Raw genomic sequence first — 22,811 nt, forward strand, 5'->3', positions numbered from 1 at the left:
TTCTCCAGGAAGACACATTTCCCACTTTCTAATATTACATTGCTTACCTTCATGTTTATAAAATTAATATTGAAAAGGAACAACTGACATGTTTTAAGAATTGATAAAAATTACAGCCTAGTTATAATAGTTATTGTGTACTTGTATAAAGAGAAAAAAAAAGCTAACTGTTTTGAAAAGCATGAAAAACATTGATTGATTCTTTCCTTGGTGAATTGTTAAATGAACACACTTACACCCTGAATGGAAACAGCTACAATGTGTGTACACAAGCTCCATCCAGACCAAAGAGAAACATGGAATCCAGAAACATTTAGTTTCATAATTTTGCAATGTATGTTTTCCTTGGAAGAGTGGTGACAAAACTAATTTTGTATAAGGTTCCAACATTGTTTCAGCCAGTCAGATTTGATTGGCTTATCAAAGGCATATTTCCAGAAACTGGTGCACAAGATGAGCTGCTTCTGCTCTACATCCCTGAGGTATCAGTAGATGGAGGAAGCAGATGACACAAATTCACAGCTGCAGCTCCAAACATCTGGACAATAGCAACACCTGGTTACAATGTATTATAAATTGGAACTCAATTCATGAAACTGTGTTTCCAGAGAGACAATTTGCTGTTTAACATAAATTAGGAATAATGTAACCCGCAATGTGACGTGTATGCCTCTAAGTCTTTTTGATCTGTACATCCTTTGCTTGGTGTGATCTGCCTGTACTTCTCGTAAACAAAGCTTTTCACTGTATTTCCGTACACATGACAATAAAATCAATTAATCAATTAATCAAGGAGGAAGAACACAGTTCATGGGCCACCTCGCAGGAGAAGCAGGCAAGGAGCTGTAAGCAGGTACTAAAACTTTGGTGTCAAGGACCTAATGTAGATGATTCGCATAATGTGAACCACTGAATGCGAGACTCAAAGAGGACTAAGGTCACTCAATATTCTTGTAAATTTCTGGTTTATTGGTTCATTTGTGATTAGTAAATATATTTTTTAGTTATTGGGATTAACATTAACCCTAAAAAGGGGATAAATGCAATTTAAACAAACTTGGAGTTTATTACAAAATAAGTCAACCTTTGAAATGTATTACATAGCTAACGACTAGCAAGGTAAGACCACTAAACAGCAAGTCAGTTCACTTTGCTGAAGATCTAAGAGATGTGATGTCTGCAATGCTAGTGAAGAAGTGCAGTTTAGAGAGATGATTTTGTTTTCAGAAGTGGAGATAAGTTAGGTTAAAGATATTGAGGAACTCTGAAAAGTTGTAAAATTCAAGTGCTTACTTCATCAGATCAAAGAAAAAGTTATGATGGATAATTACTGTAAAAGTTAATTTGAGCATTCCACTGCAGGACATGTCCCCATGTAGATGGGTAGAACATAAAGGGTAATGGGGGGGAAGGTGGGAGGTGGCGGCATCTCTGTTTTCAATCTATCTGCATGTTTTTGATAAGAGTTTAGTTTCAATTTGGGCCTCATGTTTAAATTGCTGCTCACCAAGAGACATTAGTTAAAATAAATGAAAGTTGCCTGCAATGCAGGTCTGTCAGAGTCAAATATTAACTTCATCATTGACCAAGAGGACTACAAGTGAGGTTTAATCTCAGTTTGAAAGAGATTATGAGGAACAGAAGTTGGAAGACTGAGCAGTTTGAAGTGAGAGGGAGAATCTACAGTTGCTTCACAATTTCTTGCTGCAAAGTGACCAACATTAGCTTGAAAGCTTTGGAAAAGTAATCAGAGCAAATGACAAAGGGAATAAAAGCAAAATACTGCACATGCTGGAAATCTGAAACAAGTTAACAAAATAGTAGAGAAATTCAGCAGGTGTGGTAGCGTCTATGCAGAGTGAAAGAAACTTAATGTTTCAAGTCCATTATGAGTCTTCTTCAGAACTGAATAGTCTGTTAGGATATTGTCACAATCTCATTCAAGGGCATTAATACTTTTTTAAAAATCCAAAAGCCTGGTTTTAACCAGTAGAAATGTATTGCAAGACTTCGTTTTCTGAATGGTTCAGTTGTGAAGGAGAGTCACACTGGACTCAAAATATTAACTCTGTTCCCCTCTCTCCACAGATGCTGCCAGACCTGCTGATTTTCTCCAGCATTCTCTGTGTTTGGTTAATGGTTTCACAGTCAAGGACAAGTAAATAAATGTTTGACCTTTGAAAATATTTGGAGTTGAAGGAAGTTTTCCAGAGATCTACAGCATACCTATGGGTGGTCCCCACAGTAAATATCTAAGAACGGTGTGTCTTCCAAAAGAATTTTTGCAGGAAGTAGAAAATAAACTTGACTGCATAACATATGCTAAGTTAACACCAGCTGTTTTGTTCAATTCTCTTATATTCTACAAAATTTGTGATTGGTTAAAAATGGAAGTCAAATCTTGTGGAATATTTCTGTCGGTTTAAACAAGACATTTGGATTTTTAAATAATTGTTAACTGTCCCGAATAGAATTGTGACAGTATCCCACCAGACTGCCAATGAAAGAATTCAGCCAACTCCTTCCACAACAGATTCACTTCGAACAAGTTACATGTTAAATGTCATCCATCAGTTAAAAGTAGCACTATAATAGAAAACATCAATGTAATTTCGAGAGTGGGGCAAATGCCTTTGTTTTGGATTGCCCTAGCAAACTGCCAGCATGTGCAATAAGCTGAATAGCCTCATCCTTTCTGTAAATGCCTATAGTTCTACAGGCAACACAATTTAACAAAATTATATTTCAGCACGTGATTTGGACATCATTCTGGCTTTTCACTATTTATTCTAAGACTTTTCTTCGTAATGTAGTCTGTCTAAACTTTTTTCAAAACATGCGTGAAAGTGACTCTCTATGTAAAGTATGCTATAGTAATTCATATAGCAATTGTAGATCACAGCTCTGCAGATATGTATGGGTGGAATGCTCAAATATTGTCACTGTTCCTCACGTAAGCCTTTCAGTCATCTCCAGTCAAGTAGTGAACCACATGGTTATGGGTGTCATTCTGCATCATGGATGACAGATACTTAAAATGTTATATATGATATCATGGTATTCCAAAGTACAGTTTCCAAAGAAACTCTGTGATGAAAAGAATATAATTCTGGTAGTGGAACATCAATAAATGAAAGATTAAATGACAAAACAACACCTTTTAAAAGTACAATCTGGATTCTAAAGTTCTTTACCATAGAATATTTCACAAATGAGTAGCAGTTGAATACGTATAAAATATAATTTTATGCCACGAGTAAATATTAATTCCAACTGTATGCCTATTTCCATTCACAGATGGCTCCAGCAGAGGGCAGAGAAGTATTTGTCGAAATGGAAGAAGTTTTTCTGTGTAAGTATTTGACATTAGTGAGAAACTATATTATACAGATTAAGCACCTTAATCTTATAGCTGCAGAAGGAATTTTGTAAGACAATATATAGATGCAAAGAACAATAAAAAGGTCTCCATGTTGAATTGCACCAGTTTTGTACAGCTGTGTTTCCCTGTCCAATTGCTGCATCTTTTCTTCCTCTGTCAAACTTTCTCACTATTGCTCATTTATGTGGAAACGTACACATTGGTCCTTCATATATTTCAAGATCTTCATGTTTATTAGCTCCATTGCTTCCTCTACTTCTCCTGCATTTACAAAATGGCTATTTCTCTCTATGTTACCCTTATATTTTCTCCTAACAGCGCCACCCTTTCTCGCTTCACTTCCATTTTTTACATTTCTTTTGATTTTTCTTCTGGTTTTCCAAATTCAGAATGTGTCTTGGACTCTTCTTCAATCTTTCATTACAGCCAGAATTTTAGGAATGAAACGAGGAAGAATCTCTGCACACAAAGGACAATAGAAATTTGGACCTTGATACAAATGACAATTGATAATAAATCAATCAATTGAAATCGATAGATTTTTGCAAAATACGGATAATAATGGATACAGCGAAAAGCAGGTATATGGAGTTGGTTTGCAGTTCAGCTGTAAATCATATTGAATGATCCAACAGGATTAAAAGGCCGAATAGCCTCCACCTGTCTCAAGCAGCGTCTTGTTGAGGCTGCAGCAGTCTTGCCCGGCTGGGGACCTGTGCTATCTGCTGAACGACAAGCAAATCACGCAATGAGGAGGACACCAGTGGGGCTTCTCCATGAAACAAGACCTGAAGGGCTATGTCTCACCTGTTGAGAATTGCCAGCCAATCAGAGGCTGGCAGATCTTGTGCTCAGCAACACCACGGGGGAAGCAGGAAGCGCACCGACTGGAGTCCCAGGATCAGGGAATGACCCTGGGGCACTGTTAGATAAAGAGGTGAAGGGGTTTACAGGATCTGGGTCACAAGGTGCGAGCTGCAGATGGGTCAATGGCTCTTGGGTGCCCACTCCCACCTTTCCCGATCTCTAGTCCCTTGATGAGGCACTGCGGTGCTTCTAAATGAGGAATCTCCACTCGTGAAATTTGCTTTATTCCATCCTCCTCAAAATTGCAAATGTGCTATTTGTGTGAAAAACCAAACCCACATTGGGTGTAGTTTTCTTCTGAGAGTGAGGAAGCTGTATTTTAGTGTGATGTGAGCCTCTTCAAAGGCCAATAGTATTAATGAGACTCACACGCAGTAGAGTTGAAAGGCATCTGGTGTCACAGAATACTTACTGTATGTGGACTTCATGCACTGATCTATTCTGTCAATTAAAAATCTTGGCCCCCAAGCACTCTTGACTACATCATGCAACATTAAAAATCAATCCTACTAATGGCTGTGAGACACAATATCTTGCAGCATGGAAGGTTCATCCCAGTTGTCAAAGTATCAATTATTTTCCAAGATTCCATAGACTGCATGAGGTATGTTGGTAGCATGTCACCCTATGTAATGCTGGTCATTTATTGGGTACTGTGGGGGCTGGGGGCTGGGGCAGAGGCCCTCCTTACGAACTGTTATTCTACATGTTCCAAAAGACTGGAACAACAAATCAGGGCAATGATTTACAACACTTTTTTTTATTCATTCATGGGATGTGGACATAACTAGCCAGACCAGTATTCATTACCAATTTCTAATTGTTGGAAGGCAGTTAAGAGTCAACCACATTGCTGTGGGTCTGGAGTCACATGTAGGTCAGACCAGGTAAGGATGGCAAATTTCCTTCCCAAAAGGACATTTTCCAGCTATGGTTTTATGGTCATCAATGCCAGGTTTTTATTGAACTCCAATCCCATCATCTGCTGTAGTGGGATTTGAACCTGGGTGCACAGGGTCTCTGGATTAATAGGTCTAGTGATAATACCACACAGCCATTGTCTCCTCTTGAGGAGATCCAGGGAGAGTTCTTTCACTGGTATCCATGTCAGGAGAATCGATGTTGGAATGCTTGGAGGATGTTGGTCATATCTTATTTGTGTGTTCAAAAATTGTAGCACAATCACATGACTGAGGAGATGCTTTGTTTCTGATATTACCAATGTGCAGTCATTGGAACTGTCCTAAATGGATCCAGATACAGACAATATTGGTATTCTTGCATCTGTTGCAAAAAGGGCTGCTGTATGATTGAATGAGGAACATGAGTCAGCAGGTCTAGGGCCAGCATTGACCTACAGCAACAGAAAAACTGGCCCCTACTGTGAGCATCCTGCCACAGGTGCCCTTATGGTGCAGCAAATATCGAGAACCACAGTCAGTGGCTTTACATGGAATGCCATGCAGATGAGAGGGGCAGTGAGCCACAGACTGTCTAGAAGTGAAGGTCAGAATACCATATCATGACGTCTAGCAATGAAATACCTTATTCCATGAGACCACAGGATGGCCCCCTCCACATCAGTTTCCACGCAGGTAATGCCTGGGCCTTCTCACTGGTACCATCCAAATACAGGATGCTGCTTGATCTTCAGAATCCAGATAATTGAAAACACAAAACTCGCCACATGCAAATTTCTTTCAAGAGGCTACAGGAGTGTTCCGCCTGCTGACCACCCCATCCTTCTGACTGACTCTCACCCTCTGCCTGCTCGAGCAGCTCTCCCCATCCCGATCTAAGAAACAGCCCACCCAACACATCCTCCAGCCTGTTCAACCGACACTCCCTACCACCAGTGTACCCGAAATGCCCCTCAACCCATCTCCCTTGTCTCATTCTGAAGGTCAAGCCTGACCAGCCCAAATTGCCTTGGGATTCTGGTACTGAGCACCATCTTGTCCTGAACACTGAGAGGAACAGAACATACTATATCTCCCAAACTGCAAAATAAATGCAACTCTCACCTACCTGCATGTCTGTCATCGATGTCAGTGGGTTCAGGGAAGGACACGCTCAGGGGACAAGATGAGAGTGGGACGGTCACTTTTAATGAGTCCAGTGAGACTAGTGGGACAGTCACTCTCAGTGATTCTGGGGGAAAGAGCAATGGTCTCTTTCAGTGTCCAAGGGTGGCACAGAGAGGCTGATGGTCACCTGATCAAGTCAGTGGGGAGAAGAGGGGAATGGTCACTCTTGGTGGTCAGGGGGTGAGAGAAGGAATGGTTACTGGGAGGAGATGGAGGTAACAGTCACTGCCCTCTCAAAGACTGATGGAGCAGGGAGAGTTATGTCAACAGCCTCAGCGATTCTCGACAGGGTTGGTGGGGGGGCAGTCACTCTAAATAGGGAGGGGGCATGATCATTCTCAGAGGCAATGGAGCAAAATGTCTTCCCACTGTTTGATTTGTTGATGCTTTGCTTCCTGCCACATCACAGCCTTCAGAATCTCCCCTATTATATTATTATTTATTTTTATTAACATGCAGGCAAATTTGAGCCATGTAACAGCTACTAATAAACATGATAATATAGGCCGCTGCTTTACAACTGGTAACAGTAAGAAGTGATTCATGGCCTGTGTGCCTTTTTTTGCTGAATGAGAGAGTTACAGATGAGTTAGTGACATTAGAATTGGGTTGAAATATATTTCTGAAACAACCCGAAAGCACCAAAACCACAATGTTTGATTTCTTCCAACAGTATCAGAGCTCAAACAGCAACTAAAGCCAAGGGTCTGAATCCAGTAGCAGATTCAAGAGTAAATGTGCTTTGAAAATAATCTCAGTAAAAATCATCACTAACATAGAGCAAAGCAGTGCAAGAAACATGATCTCGTGATGGAAATGAGAGATCTATTAGTTTGTGGCATTGCATTATTGCTCATTAAAAAAAGAATTAGAAGATACAAACAAAATTTGAAACAATTCAAGTTCAAGAATCAATAAAAGAAATAAAATCACGCCTTTTGCATAGTTAGGCAAACAATCCTCATTGCCAAGATCCTCATTTATTCTCATTCTGTATAGAATTACACACAGATGCCAACCAATAACCATCTCCAAGAACAATAACTTGTGTTTACATAGCACTTTTAGTACAATAAAACATTCCAAGCTGCTTCACAGGGGTATTGTAAAACAAAATATGACACCAAGCTGGATAAGGAAATATTCTGACAGATGACAAAAAAAACACTTGGTTAAGGAGGGAGATATGAAGAAGCAACTTAAAAGGGGAAATGGGAGGTGGAAGGTTTAGGAAAGGAATTCCAGGGCTTTAGGCCTAGGCAGCTGAAGGCATGGCCATCAATGATGTAATGATTAAAATTGGGAATGCTCAAGAGGTCAGAATTAGATGATTGCAGTGATCGCAGAACATTGCAGGGGTGGAGGAGATTGCTCAGTTATGAAAGAGTGAGGCCAAGGATGATTTTCAAAACAATGTTAAATATGTTAAAAGTCGAGGCATTGCTTATCTCAGAGCCAATGCAGGTCAATGTGCATGGGGGTGATTGGGTGGCCAGTTGGGACATGGACAACAGAGATGTGGATGACCTCAAATATGGATGAAAGGATATTGGGTAGTTGGAAGAGTGGAGTAATCAAATCAGCCATGAATGTATTGAATGGGGAAGCAGGCTTAAGAGGTCGAGTGGCCTACTTCTGGACTTAATTTGCATATATGACTCACTCCTTTGAAATTCTAAACTCTTCTGCCCGACAAGTCCACATGACGTCATCATAATGGGCGGTGCTCTTGATACTGAGACACTCCTTTATATTAACCCTTTCCAATACATTCAGACTCACGTAGAACATTACCCCCCCAAACTTTTTTCTCTCACTGTTGACATGTTTCTCCATAATCACATTCTTAATGAATCCATTTCCCTCTCAAGTCTCTTGCTTTACAAATTCAGGCAATCTGGAGGTTTCATTATTCTTCTAACATGCATCTTCTTCAAACTTGGAAGTCTGGTAGCTTGCAGGGTCAAAGACCATTAACAGTGATTTCTTCCTACCAGTTCTGAGGTTTATTAGTCCTTTTAAGATGGAGGATAGTTAATCTACTGGGTTTCCTCTGTGGAAGACATCTTCCCTCCTGACTCAGGCTGTTTCTTCTTTGCAGTATCTCAAATCATTGGATATTGGTTATGCCTGCTCAGTGGTGGCTTCCATGGAGTTGTATGCACCATGTCTTCAGCCTGTATCTATTAATACTTTTTCTCAATCCATCTGTAGATTAGTGCCGATTTTATCAACCCATCTGTAGATTAGTGTGAAGCTTGCAATTATTTACTTCAATGTGTGACTGGATTTGCCTTCAGGTGATTTCATTTTGGCGAAACCAACAAATTCATACACTCAGTTTTGCTATTTGAGAACTGCATTCGGAGTGGTGCTCTCTCAGTCACAGTTACTAAGGGTCCTTCTGGGAAAAAAACTAGGAAGTCACATATCCTGATTGAACTTAATTCTTCTGAGTCACATTATCATCTACCATCAGGTCTGAATCTTGTTTTCTGAGTTACATCATGTTATAGATTTGTGAATTGCCTCAAATGAGGTTTGCTGTTCATTGGCTATCTGATGCTCATTTTTCCTCACAATTCCACCCCATTTCCTTGATAACACAAAACAAATTTATTTTGCCAGCATAATAAATCTCAATAAATTCTGTTTTATGTTTAGATCGCAAAATGAGACAACCAAACCCAATGAATTATGCCAACTGTCAGTTGAACAATTGTTCCATGATCGGTTGTTCCTTCACCATTGCACTGTTTTTAACCCCTTTGCCATTTGAAAAAAGATGGAGATCGAAACAAGCCTTCTAATTCAAAAGTGAGAATCCTTGATTGTGAAGTACACGCATGTTATCAAATATCTGATGTTCCCTATACTGGAGAGTTGGTTATAGCATACTTTTAATTTTAAATGTTAGGCCCTTTGGACCAAATAATTGCACTGTTGTTGGCAGTAGACAGTTTTCTTAACCATGGCTCACTATCTGATGATATAATTAAATGTACCCCAAAGTCTAACTCGAAATTTCTGAAAATGACCATAAACATAAACATCAACTTGCCAAAATATAATGGCCAGATCATCTGATACCCCTGGGAATACTTTAGGAGTTTCTGATGTTATAGACTCTCTACCTCATTAATTTATTTGTGTGGATATTGGTTCTTTTCTTGCTTTTCTGAAACAGTATTCCAACTATGCAGATTTTCTGACAATGACCAATTGTGTAACATACAAGGCATTTACTTTTAATAGCTTGACACTGTCTATACCGGAGGGATTCCTTTGTTCCACAGCAGTGACAAGGATTTTGATTTTCTGGTGCCTGTCCCTATCACAGTATTCCTTTCTCACATGGGTCTTTTGTGGTTTTTATTCTTATCTCTAATGCCAAGATCTTCTTCTCTAAGGATTGATCGATGTTGGTTCCAGACATTTTCCTCAATCACCATCTGCACTGCTTTCTCAAGAGTCAAGTCTTCTTTGGATTGTAATAAATCTGATAAAGACGCATCAGCAACTTCCACAACAATTCTGTGACTTATGAATTCTGACAAAGTCACCATAGTTGCATTCCTACAAAGATCATCAACAAAATCATCTAGGGATTCCCCTGGATACTGAACTCTTTTGTAAATCTTGCTCTTTGAAGAACTGTGGTAGTTCTATGGTTGAAGTAATTGTCAAGGGCTTTCAATATCTCTGTGAGACTATCTATCATTTATTTTATCCCTGATTAAGTGCTTTTTTGGATGTGCATGGGGAGGCACACAGCACAATAAGGGCTCCCTTACTAAAGGGCATGAAGAGAAAAATTTCCCAACCTATAATTACTCAAAGACAGCTTTCAGAATCCTTTCTTAGTGCCACAGCAGAGAATAGATATTTGTGCTAATACTTTAGACAAAGTTTGTAGACACAAAGCCTTTGAACTCCCCCATTTCCAAGCATATGAGTAAAATCATGTAGGTAACTTACTTCATTTTCTACCATTATAACATCATTCAACATGCAATTTTTCCCTTAGAAATCTCAGAATTTCTGGATGACCCCTTTTTGCTCATTTTTATTATGCTATTTAACTACACTCCAGAAGCAATATCTCATTAAGGAGCAAGGCATGATCAGCTCATGTTTATGAAATACTATTCGGCAAGACAGCATGTGTGTAGGCATTCTTTGTATACACTGTTATAATTTCTTGTAATGTACAATTCATGAGAAAGCATTATTCCTAAGAATTTAAAATGCAAAAAAAAATTCTTGATATTGCTTAATTATCATGTGAAACAACATGCGAAAATTTAATTACAGTCTTACCATTGACTTGGCACTTAATTGTGATATTGGCTCTCAACCTTACTTTCACAACGCTTCCCACATCCACACTGACAGATGTCGAGTTAAAGTTCAGCAAATCATGTTTGGACACTCTAATTACTGGCTTCCCTACACAAAATAAAGTACACAACACATCATGTAATTACTGTATGTTGGTGAATGTCTGTTAATGAACCATGTTGTCCAGACAAAAGCATTGAATTGAGTGTGAGTATCACCACCTGTATCAACAATTGTAGTTTTTATGGTTCCATCAATTTTATTGTTTTATCTACCACTGCTGTTCTGGTTGAATTGATCTGAGAACTGAAATCCTTGCTCGTGAGTTTTCATGCTCCATTAGAAAGTGATAAATTGTCACTATATGATCTGGTAAAATTGTCAATTACTTCAGAAAACAAAGACAAATTTACCTTTTTGGAAATAAATGTATGATCAATTATAATTGCAGCGAACCTGGTATGGCAACTTTGGAGGACAAGGAATCCCATCCTATAGGATTCGTAGCAGTGCAGGTGTAGACTCCCACATCAGACTTGTTTGGCAAAAATAATTGTAGGGCATGATCTGAAAGAAGCTTAATTCTGCAAGGGAAAAATAAGCAATGAGGATTTCTGACCTGAAAACAAATTGTGTATACAGCTCAAGTTCCCATCAATAGGAAGACAAATACACTCACAGCACACTTGATGACCAAAGTAAAATAGTACATTTATTATAGTGTGAATCAACTAATCCTTTGTAAATTTGCTATGCAATTGTGTAATCTTTTAATTATGACGAATACCTTCATTTATTGACTCTTGGGGTCTTGTAGCAGAAGTGAGGGGAGTTGTGGCAGAGTGGCAGGGTTCCTTTTTCAGGGCCATAAGGTCCAGAAGCAAGTTCCACCTGCCAAGGATGTACGTCATAACACGTCCAACCAGATTGATTAAAAAAGGTTGATTATCAACTTGCTTGAAAAACATTGTGAACACTACATCAGTGGTCAATATCTTCTGGAGTGTAGTCTGATGCCAGAATTCTAGATCAAAGGCAGCAATGCTACTTACTGAGTAACAAGAACCACCCCCTCCAACTCGCGCCCCCCCCCCCCCCACCATGTACCTTTAGTACAAATTAAGAACTTTTTACAAAAACTTATTTACCACAGAAAAAATTCCAAGGATTGTGTTCTTAACATCAGCATTTGTCCATTTGAACCTCCTGAAAGTCTCTGCCACTTTTCTATTTTTTAAATATTTAATTGTAAAACTGTAATCAACTATTGTGTGACCTTTCATGTGAGAAAGGGAAATGAGCTCCATTATACAGCATCTTTTGCTATGTCAAAGTGTCAACAAAGCCCTGGTTCGGTGATATCATTTGTGCGTCTCAGTTAGAAGTTTGAGAGTTCAAGTCTCATTCCAAGAAGCAAGCTCAAAAGTCGAGGTTGACATTACTGTACAGTACTGAGAAAATGCTGCATCATTAGAGGTGTGGTCTTTCTGGTGAGACATTAAATGGAGTCTCTGTCTGCCTTCTTAGGTGGATACAAAAGATCCCATGGTAATTTTTGGAAGAACAGCAGGGGAGTTATGATACCCTGGTGTCCAAGTCAATACTGAATGATGGGAGGCTTGCGAAAATGAATGACCTCCCTATGATCCAATATTACTATTGATAAATATAATGGCAGGAACAGCAACCTCTATTAGTCACTTGCTTTGGTCCTTCCTGGTTAAAATAGATCTCAATACAATAAATTTAGCATTAGTTTTTTGGTGCTTAGGTTTCTCTTAATATCTTTTCGAAAATCCAAGTAAGTGGCCTCTACCAGATTACCCTCTTTCTCTAGCTCATTTACTGACTCAAAGAATTCCAGACACTTTTTAGGCATCATCCAGTATTTCTCACAACTTCCTAAACAACCTCTGTTCTTTCGAAATTGTTCACAGCATCTCATTTAACAATCAGAAGTATGTTGCACACTGTGCATGTTAACCCACCTGTAATTGCTAGGGTTTTGCCTTACTCTTTTTATAAATATTCGAATACTTGCCATGCTCCATTATACAAACACTACTACAATATTTATGGAACTCTGCGAAACTAGCAGTCTATTTCCTGCTTTTAATTCTTTAAGGACACTAACCTACATCTCATCTGAACCAGAAGTCTGGTGTATATGCAATTTTCCAATTTCTGTGAGACATATTTATTATTAAGTTGTGTATGTGCTTAAATAACTAGTTCAAATATCCCTGATGGCTTCACCATATTAGTTAATAGAACTCTATCAAAGCATACAGCAGAAGGCCATTCAGAAAGGCTAGATAGGCTGAGACCTTTCTCACTGTAGCATAGGAGGTTGAGAGGTGATTTTCTAGAGGTTTATAAAATCATGAGAACTAACGGTAGGTGTCTTTTCCCATGGATTGGGGGATTTCAAGACTGGAAGGTATACTTTAAGGTGAGAGGAGAGAGATTTACAAAAGACATGAGGAGCAATTTTTTTTACACAGAGGGTGGTTTGCATGTGGAATGAACTTCCACATGGTGGATGCACAGTTACAACATTTAAAAGACATTTGTGCATGTACATGGATAGGGAAGGTTTGGAGGGAAATGGGCCAGGAGCAGGCAGATTGGACTAGTTTAGTTTGGGATTATGTTCAGCATAGACTGCTAAAACCGAAGCGTCTGTTTCCGTACTCTGTGGCTCCACGATTCAATGTGTATGCTGACACTTTGATACAGCTATCCAATTATTCCTAGCCCTGATCTGCTTTTAATGCCGTACCCCGTAAATTCTTAATTTTTAAGTATCTATCCATTTCCCTTTTTTAAGTTATTATCACCTGTGTTTCCATTGTCCTTTCAGGCACTGCACTTCAGATCACATCTATTAACTGTGTAAAATCATTTCCTTTCATTGCACCCTCAGGCGTTTTCCAGTGATCTTACATTCATATCCTTAGGTTCCTGATTTGTTGGTCACAGGAAAAAATTTCTGTTTAGACACTCCATCCTTCATAATTTCAAACAACTCTGTTAAGTCTTCCCTTCATCTTCTCTACAGTGAGAAGAACAGTTCAGCTTCTCAAGAATCTCTATGTAATTATAATTCCTCATCCCTGATACAATTCTGTTCAGATAGAAGATCCAAATGAGATTAAAAATGCAGGGCGCAGAATGCAGCACAATACTCTAGCTGTAGCTTAACCAGTAATTTATAAGGGGTCAACCTAACTATGTTGTTTTACTACTTCACACTTTTATTCTTTAAGGCACATCAACTTGTTTTGTTCCCTTCTTTCTCCACCTGTATCCACTTAAAATTGAACCATTTAATTTCTGTTACCTCTTCTCATCTTTCCTTCTTAAATGCTTCATTTGGACAGAACTTGCACCTAGCCCTCCTTTATGAAATCAATGAAGATAGCTGGAATAATTAATATAATTTACTACTTCCATGTCCCTACTTATATCTGACATTATTTTAATGCTTACATGGTTAGAAAATGTTTGTTCTCTTTTGAAATTCATCTAACTCCATTTTTGTTTCATTTTCTAATACTTTAATATCTATAATTATGTCTTTTCCAGGAAACCTAATTACCTCATTTCATTATTTGCCGTGCTTATAAACATTTCTGTTCTTTTTGAGATTAAATTGCTATAACTGTAATGTTTTTATAATTCTCTTTTGAAAAACATACACGCTCACATTGCTCCCTAAAGTGGATGTCCCTGGTTCTATTTTTGGATATAGTTTCCCATTACTTCTCCCTGATGTTCTTTGCAATTCCAAAAATCAGTTTTTCCACAGTCTTCTACCACTTTTTATTCTTGGTCTTGGAAATAATGTAAAATCTAACAATCCAAAGGGGTCCTTTTCCATAGCACTAATTGAGTCAGACAGACTGCATACATCTAATAGAACTGCCAAATTGAACTCCATTCATTTCAATGTATTCTGAGAATGTGCGATCCACCCCATTTTAGCAAGCAGGCAGTCTGCTCCAATGGATTAGTAGGTACCCAACCCAGTACATTTGGGTCCAAACCCATCATTCCATCTCACAAATACTGCAAGAATCAATTGGTCAATAATGCCATCTCCGATACAACACTCTGCCATTTTTCTTAATGACAGAGAGAGATTGGAACAAATCTGATTTATAAAATAGATTATGATGAACACAGTTAGCAACCTTGTGTTTGTTGAAATGCTTGTTGTTGGTGAATGTGACAGACAAATTCCACACTTGTCGGAAGCTGAACACTTGGACACTGAGGATGAAATGGATGAAACAGTGTGTTGTTCCAGTTATTGTCCCAATTTTAAAATGGTTAAATTTTCAGCCTCATGAGGGACTTAGTGGCTTCTTGCTTGGGAGTAGAAAGTATCATTAAGACTAATTCCAGCCAAACCCAAACAGAAAAGGCACCCGCAGGAACTGAACCACCAGCCACAACCATTACGAGATCCCCTTGGTGATCAGGAATGTGAGCAGACAAAAGTTTGGTTCTCCCCAGCTCTATTGCAAAGCACTAATTGCCCTGTAATTGCATCCTTGCTGACCCTTAGCTTAGGGGGCAGGTGGGAGAACCCGGGAAGCTTGATTGTAACTGGTTTTGATTATTTCGTTGGTCATTACATTAACCATTCACTGGGCTGCTTTCAGAGGAAACAGGAGCAGGACAGGTCATATGGCCCTTCGAGTCTGCTTCGTTATTCAATATGGGTGATCTAATTGTGGCCTCAATCTCACTTGTCTGTCTGCTCCTTCACAGCATCCCCCTCTCCAACATATCTGTACAAAAAACAAGGCTGAGGCATTGGTATCCATTTTCAGTCAGGACTGCTAAGAGGATCATATCCCCTTCATTATAAGCTTGAAGGGTGTCCGATTGCACAATATTCAGCACTATTCATGACTCCCAAGACTCTGAAGCAGTCCATAATGATATGCAACAAGACCTGGACAACATCTAGATCTGGAGTATCATAGAATCCGTACAGTGTGGAAGCAGGCCATTCAACCCACTGAGTCTTCACCAACCTACTGAAGACTTACTCCCCTACCCTATGTTTGTAACCTGCATTTCCCATGGCTAATCCACCTAGCCTGCACATCCCTGGATACTATGGGCAATTTAACATGGCCAATCCAACTAACCTGCACATCTTTGGACTGTGGGAGGAAACCAGAGCACCCGAAGGAAATCCACGCAGACACTGGGAGAATGTGCAAACTCCACAGACAGTTGCCCAAGGCTGGAATTGAACCTGGGTCCTTGGTGCTGTGAGGCAGCAGTGCTAACCACTGAGCCTGCATGCCATTCCAAGTAAAAAGTGCTAAGTAGCATTGTCCAGACAAGTTTCAGACAATGATCATCTCTGACAAGCAAGAATCTAACCATTATCCCACAAAAGAGAAACTGCTGCTAGGGGCAGTCTGTAAATTCTAAAAAGAAAACAAAAGTGTGCAATTGCTTTTGAAAGAAGAGAATAAATACCAGAAATAAATGGAAGTCAGGGCCAATACCATAAAATAATAAATGTAAACCAAAGTAGGATTTGGGAAAGAGAGTGAACTTAACGCAAGGCAAGTAAGTTTAAGATGAAGGGTGAGTATAGCAGGGGAAAGCAGCCTCATGGCCTGCACAATGTGAAATCTTCGACACTCCTTACAGTCAGAATGACCACATCCGCAGGAAATGCCAAGTGAGGAAGCACACTCAGAAGAAAGGTAGCAGGCAGGAAGTCAGGAAAGCCACAGAGTGCATCTCACTCAAGAACTGACTTTCCATGTTGGTAAATGTTGAAAATGACAGTTCCTCTGGGGTGTGTGGACACTGCCCAGATACACAAGTTGGTGAGCAGAAAGAAAGGGAGAATAACAGTGGTAGGTGACTTAAAAATAAGAGGTACATACGGGCACTTCTATATGCAAAGAAATGATTCTGGGATGATGCACTGCCTCCCTGGCACCAGGGTCAAGGTAGTCACTGAACAGATGCAGGATATCTTGAAGGGGCAGAGCGAACAGTCAGAGATCATGGTTCAGACTGCAATCAAAAACATAGCTGCAAAGAAGGATAAGGTCCTACAACATGAATTTAGAGAGCCAGGTAGCAGATTAAAAAGCAGGATCATAGGTTGTAATCACTGGATTATTCCTGGTGCCAAAAGCTTGTGAGTATAGGAATGGGCAGATAAATTTGATTTGATTTATTATTGTCACATGTACCTAGGTGCAGTGAAAAGTTGTGTTTTGCGTGCCGTACAGGCAGATCATACAATGGAAATCACATTAGGGTACTAGAACAGAGCGAGGAATACAATGCTATGGTTGCAGAGAAGGTACACAAAGCCGAGATCAACATAACATTTAAAATTTCAGAGGTCCATTCAGATATCTAAGAATAGCAGGGAAGAAGCTGTTTTTGAATCTTTTGGTACGTGTGTTTAAGTTTTTGTATCTTCTGTCCGATGGAAGAGGTTGGAAGAGATAATAACCAAACTGGCAGGGATGTTTGATTACGTTGGCTGCCTTCCTGAGGCAAAGAGAAGTATAGATGCAGTCAATGCTTGGAAGGTTGTTTTACGTGATGGACTGGGCTGTGTTCACAACTCTCCGTAATTTCTTACAGTCCTGGGGAGAGAAGTTGCAACAGATGTATACGTGGCTGTAGAGTTGGAGCAGGAGGGGGTCTTTAGAATCCTGGATCATTGGGTCCAGTTCTGGGGAGGGTGGGACCTGTACAAGTCTGACGAGTTGCACCTAAACTGGAAAGGGACCAACAACCACATGGGGAGGTTTGCCAGTGTGATTGATGAGGGTTTAAACTAATTTTGTAGTTGGCTGGGATACAGAGTGGAGGTAGAGGAGGAGGTGATGCACGCATGGAAGAACCACCAAGTCAATTTAGAAGGCAGTGCAAGTACAGTCAAGTTAACACAAAGGAGCATAGCAAGGCTGGATGGTATTAATTTTAACACAAGGACTCTTCCGAGTAACGTAGATGAGTTGAGGGTATTGATTAACATAGGAGGGAGGGACAGGACTGGCAGCTCAATATTCCAAGGTATAGAATCTTCAGGAGAGACAGGGAGGGGTGAGAAAGAGGAGATTGCGTCAAAATATTGATCAAGGTGTCAATTACCGCAGTAAATAGGCATGTAATCTTTGAAGGTTCCACAAATTAAACCATATGGGTCGAACTTAAACACAAAAAGGTGCCAATAACTTTCTTGATGGTATCCTGTAGACAAATTCCCCTTGAACCTACATGCCATCCTGACTTGGACTATATCACTGTTCTTTCACTGTCAATAGGTCAAAGTCCTGGAACTTCCTTCTTAACAGCACTATGGTTGTCCATACACTCCAAGGACTGCAACAGTTCGTAATGGAAGCTCATCACTATCTTCTCCAGGGCAATTAAGGATGGGCAACAAACAATCACTTGGCCAGCAAGACCCATGTCTTATGAAGGAACACAAAATGTCAATAGAATTCAATAAATCCATTAACCTAACATATATCATCAAAAAAAAAGCCAGAACAGGGTCTCAGAGTGTCAATGAAGGCTTTTCTCTTTTTGAATCTACTTAGTGTACAGAATAAAACAAGAAATCAGAAAATTTGGCAGTTTTGTATGGACTGCCTCAGAATTAATGTCATACTGCCTCAGAAAGGCTTAATTTTTAAACTGTCTGTGAATCATTTGAAGGACTCTGTTGTTTTGAGGGGTAGAGTTGGTATTCTTTTAACCAATTCTGGAAGACCACAAATTAATTTACTCCCTTCTAATGCTACTTTTAAACATCTTGATCTGGTTAGTTTTTCACTGTATCTACAGAAACATGTAATTATTGTTAAGAAGTTGAAAGTATTCAGTAGCTATAAACACCACAACATTTTACTATTAAGCTGACACTGTGTCAACTAAACACATGAATCATCACTTGCAGTTTCTAAAGGAAACAGTTTTATTTTCTGGTTAAGGCTGGGGGATATTTGTAATTTCCTGCATGTTTAACTTTTAAATAACCCTGAAATACACATGGAGACGACCAAAGAAACTAGGAGATTCTGTCTATTGCATTGGATGTACATTAATCAGTTTGAAGCCCCATCTGAAAGGCTAGACTTTATTACAGCAGAAAACAAAATAACTTTTTTCCAAATTTGAAACATATGATACATTCTTAAATCATTAAAAGTAGCAACACAGGCAAAGCCACAAAAAGCAAATACTGCAGTTCATTTCTAAAGTTGAACAGAGAGAAGCTATTTAAACTTGTATGGAATATAAGTCGATCACCTTATTGAGAAAGGAACATGGAGAGACTTGAGACAGTGCAAAGAAAGTTCAGTGATGCTCTTTTCTCGGGAACGGGAAAAGATGAGGGACTACCAAGTAGAGGTCTTTAAGAATATGGAAGGGAGCACTGTTTCAGAATAAGCAAATGATTGAGATGATGGGATGATTGGGGTGATGCTGGTGTAGTCATAATGTGGACAATTAATGCAGGGGCCTAGGCTAATACTCCTGAGATATGGGTTCAAAGTCCCACCACAGCAGCTGATGAAATTTGCATGCAATCAATGAAGTGTGGAATTGAAAGCTCATCTCAGTAATGATAGCCATGAAAGTTTTCTTGACTGTTGTAAATGCCCATCTAGTTCACTAATGTCCTTTATGGAAGGAGACCTACTGTACTTATCTCCACACCTACAACAATGTTAACTGCCTTCACAAATGACCTTCTGGAAGCCACTCAGTTCAATCGGGAATGGGAAACAAATGCTGGCCTTACTAGTGATGGCCACACCCCATGAAACAATGTGATAACATTACACTTAAAGGTACGTAAATCTTTGGAGTTCTCTCCCCAAGCTGGTCCATCGTTGAATGTAGTTAAGAGATAGATTTGTGGTCTCCCACAGAATCTAGGAATACATGGAATTAATGGGGAAGTAGATTTGAATGACAGAGAAGGCACAGCAGGATATATTGTTTACTTCTGCTCCTATTTGTTGTGTCTCTGTAATTCGATAGAGTAGCTACAGAAAAAAAAAATCACCTGCTGGGAGATCAAAATTGGGGCCATAAATATGAATGGTCATAAACACTCCCAAGTAGCTAACTCAGGTCAAGCCTAATTACCCAGAGATTGGATATAATGTGGAACCCCTCCTACTGAAGGGAGTACTTGAGGTGGATAGTATATATACATTTAAGGAACAAGGAAATGAACATACCAAGGGAAAAAAAGAAGAGGAAGATGTGTTAAAATTAGATTGAATACAGGACGACTAGGATTGTGCGCTATATAAATACTGGTACGAACATTAAGCCTTGCTATTTTTCAGCATGCCCAAGTCTGGATTGAGAATACAACTTTTCTGCAACAGATACTTTTCATAAACCAGTAAAAGCTGAGGAAAATAATTTAAAAAGTGAACAAGAAGCAGTGTGGGGAGCAATGATGTTCACATTTTGGATCATATTCCATCATTTAGATTTTGGAATCAAAAACTGTAATTTCTCAAATTGTGGATTACAACAAATGGGAACAGGGTGCAGGTAATAATACAGAGGAATTACATTAAACAAAAAAAGAGAACATTAATCAACTTGCAGAATGGGCAAGTAATTAGCAAATGTGAGTCAACAATGAGGCAGTACAAAAAGGGAGGTCACTTATTATTTGGAAGATGCAAGTCCAGGTGGGGTGGAAGGACAAAAGAATCACTAAAAATTGTTCTAAAAAGTCCTATCCAAGCACTCAGCTTTATTTCTAAAATAACAGAATTGAAAAATAGGAATAAAAACTGAAAGAACTGTGGATGTTGTAAATCAGAAACAAACACAAAAGTTGCTGGAAAAGCTCAGCAGGTCTGACAGCATCTATGAGGAGAAATCAGAGTTAAGGTTTTGGGTTCTCAGTTCTGAGGAAGGGTCACCAGACCCAAAACGTTAACTGACTTCTCTTCACAGGTGCTGCCAGGCCTGCTGAGCATTTCCAGCAACATCTGTTTTTGTTTCTGAAAAATAGGAATGTCATGCTGAAATGTATTGAGTACTGATCAGATCATACTTGGACCTCTGTGTGGAGATCATGTTCACTATGTTATATAAAAACAAAACAGATACATTCTGGACTGGGTGTAGAGAAGATTTACAAAGATGATATCAGGAAATGATGGACAACTGGGCCTCTTTTGTCTTGGAAGAATGTGGCCAACAGGTGACCTAGAGAGTTATAGAAAACTATAAATAATTTTGATAGGGTGAATACAGACAGAATGTTCCCTCTTGTGAGGAAGAACAAGAGGCCATCAATGTAAGATAGTAACCCGAGAAGTTCAATCGGGAATTCAGAGGAAACATCTTCATGAAAATAGTGATGGGGCACTGGAACTTGCTACTGCAGGGAGTGGGTTGAAGCAAATAATTTGAATGCATTTAAAGTGAAACTATCCAAATTCATTAGGGAGAAGGAAATAAATGGTTATGATGTTAGACTTGGGAAACCACTCAGCCCCTGCCTAGGGCAAGGAACTCAGAAATATATTAAATGTCCTGTGCAGGAAAGATGCTCAAAGGAAACGTAAATACCAACACGTAATGGTTGGACTGAATGACTTTTTCTTATGTGTTGTAATTCCTGGGTAATCCTACGTAACCAGGGATAATCTGAACTTGATTGTCCAGTGAGTGGGCATTGAGAATCGATGAGGAGATTCAATGGCTAGAATTCCTCATGAATTCCACCATCTTTAATCTTAGCCAACTCAAATTAGCAAGTGGCATCTCTTGCATCAACAAGAGATATTGGAATATAGAATATTTTTTCTCTAAATGTATTATTGGTCATTGAATATAACAATAATTACAACCAGTAGGCTGAATTGATCGGGCAATGCTTCTGATAAAGTCTACTTGGACTTTAGCAAGGCTTTTCATAATGTCCCACATGGGACACTGTTAGCAAAAGAACGAGCCCATGGGATCCACAACTGGCTCATTGTCAGGAAGCACAGGCTGATGGTTGAGGGGTATTTTCTCCAACTGGAAGTCTGTGTCCAGTGGGTTCCATGGCAGTCGGTGTCGGTTCCTGGCTATTTATGGTTTATATGTATGATTTAGACTTGAACATAGGAGGGTTGATCAGTAAGTTCCAAACAGTACAAAAAATGGTGAGGTGGTAAATTGTGAGGAGGATAGCCTTAGACTACAAGAGACTATAGAAGGGCTGGTTAGGTAGGTTGACCAGTGGCAATATTGATCATTCAGGACCTTTTAAGAATGCTTTGCCCTTTAATGGCCTCAGATCCCCTCCCGCCGTCCTGTGAGATGCCCTCAAACCACTCTCGGGGCCATTGCAAGGGGACGTTCACTTGGTGCTTACTAATGATTTCACTGCCTGAGTTCCATTCCTGCAAACACATTCAGCCCTGACTGCCTTACTCACTTCCCTAAGAATCCATTCACATCTGTTTATCGAGCACTGGAATGGAGGTTTGATACATTTCTGAGTTCCTTGCTCTAAGCAGGGGCTGAGTGGCCTCCCAAGGCTATTGAAAACTCGATGAAGAATGGTACTGTTTCACCGCATCTTACTACATTCAGGAGTGTGCACTAATTCAAAAAAGGTCAGCAAATGCCTACTCTATTAACACAGATTTGCAATCATGAAATTCTGCTTCAAAGATACTTTGATTGGGTCACGTGGTCTACAACCCACGATCTCCACTGAAAGCCAAGTGCAAAATCTGCTTCAGGCAGCATCTTATCATCAACTGTTTCAAAAAATGGAATACAGCGATAAGATGTGGCTGAAAAACATCAAAAATATACAGGTTACTTCCACAGATAACAAGGTGTAGAGCTGGATGCACACAGCAGGCCAAGCAGCATCAGAGGAGCAGGAAAGCTGACATTTCAGGCCTAGACCCTTCTTCAGAAATGGGGGAGGGGAAGGGGATTCTGAAATAAATAGGGAGAGAGGGGGAGGCGGATAGAAGATGAATAGAGGAGAAGATAGGTGGAGAGGAGACAGACAGGTCAAAGAGGCGGGGATGGAGCCAGTAAAGATGAGTGTAGGTGGGGAGTTAGGGAGGGAATAGGTC

The 22,811-nt window shown here is 39.6% G+C and overlaps 1 protein-coding gene across 1 annotated transcript in view; it reads right to left on the reverse strand.

Moving 5' to 3' along the window:
* The window catches only part of LOC109921924 (ADAMTS-like protein 1), a 499,722-nt gene that overhangs the window by 38,111 nt on the left and 438,800 nt on the right, over positions 1–22,811 (reverse strand). The window contains exons 21-22 of the mRNA XM_048595307.1: positions 11,134–11,261; positions 10,657–10,785 (exon numbers count right to left, since the gene is read on the reverse strand). Of these exons, the coding sequence (XP_048451264.1) occupies positions 10,657–10,785; positions 11,134–11,261 (257 nt within the window). The remainder of the gene's footprint in view (positions 1–10,656; positions 10,786–11,133; positions 11,262–22,811) is intronic.

The sequence above is a fragment of the Rhincodon typus genome, chromosome 3, assembly GCF_021869965.1.
Source record: "Rhincodon typus isolate 14 chromosome 3, sRhiTyp1.1, whole genome shotgun sequence".
NCBI lineage: Eukaryota > Metazoa > Chordata > Chondrichthyes > Orectolobiformes > Rhincodontidae > Rhincodon > Rhincodon typus.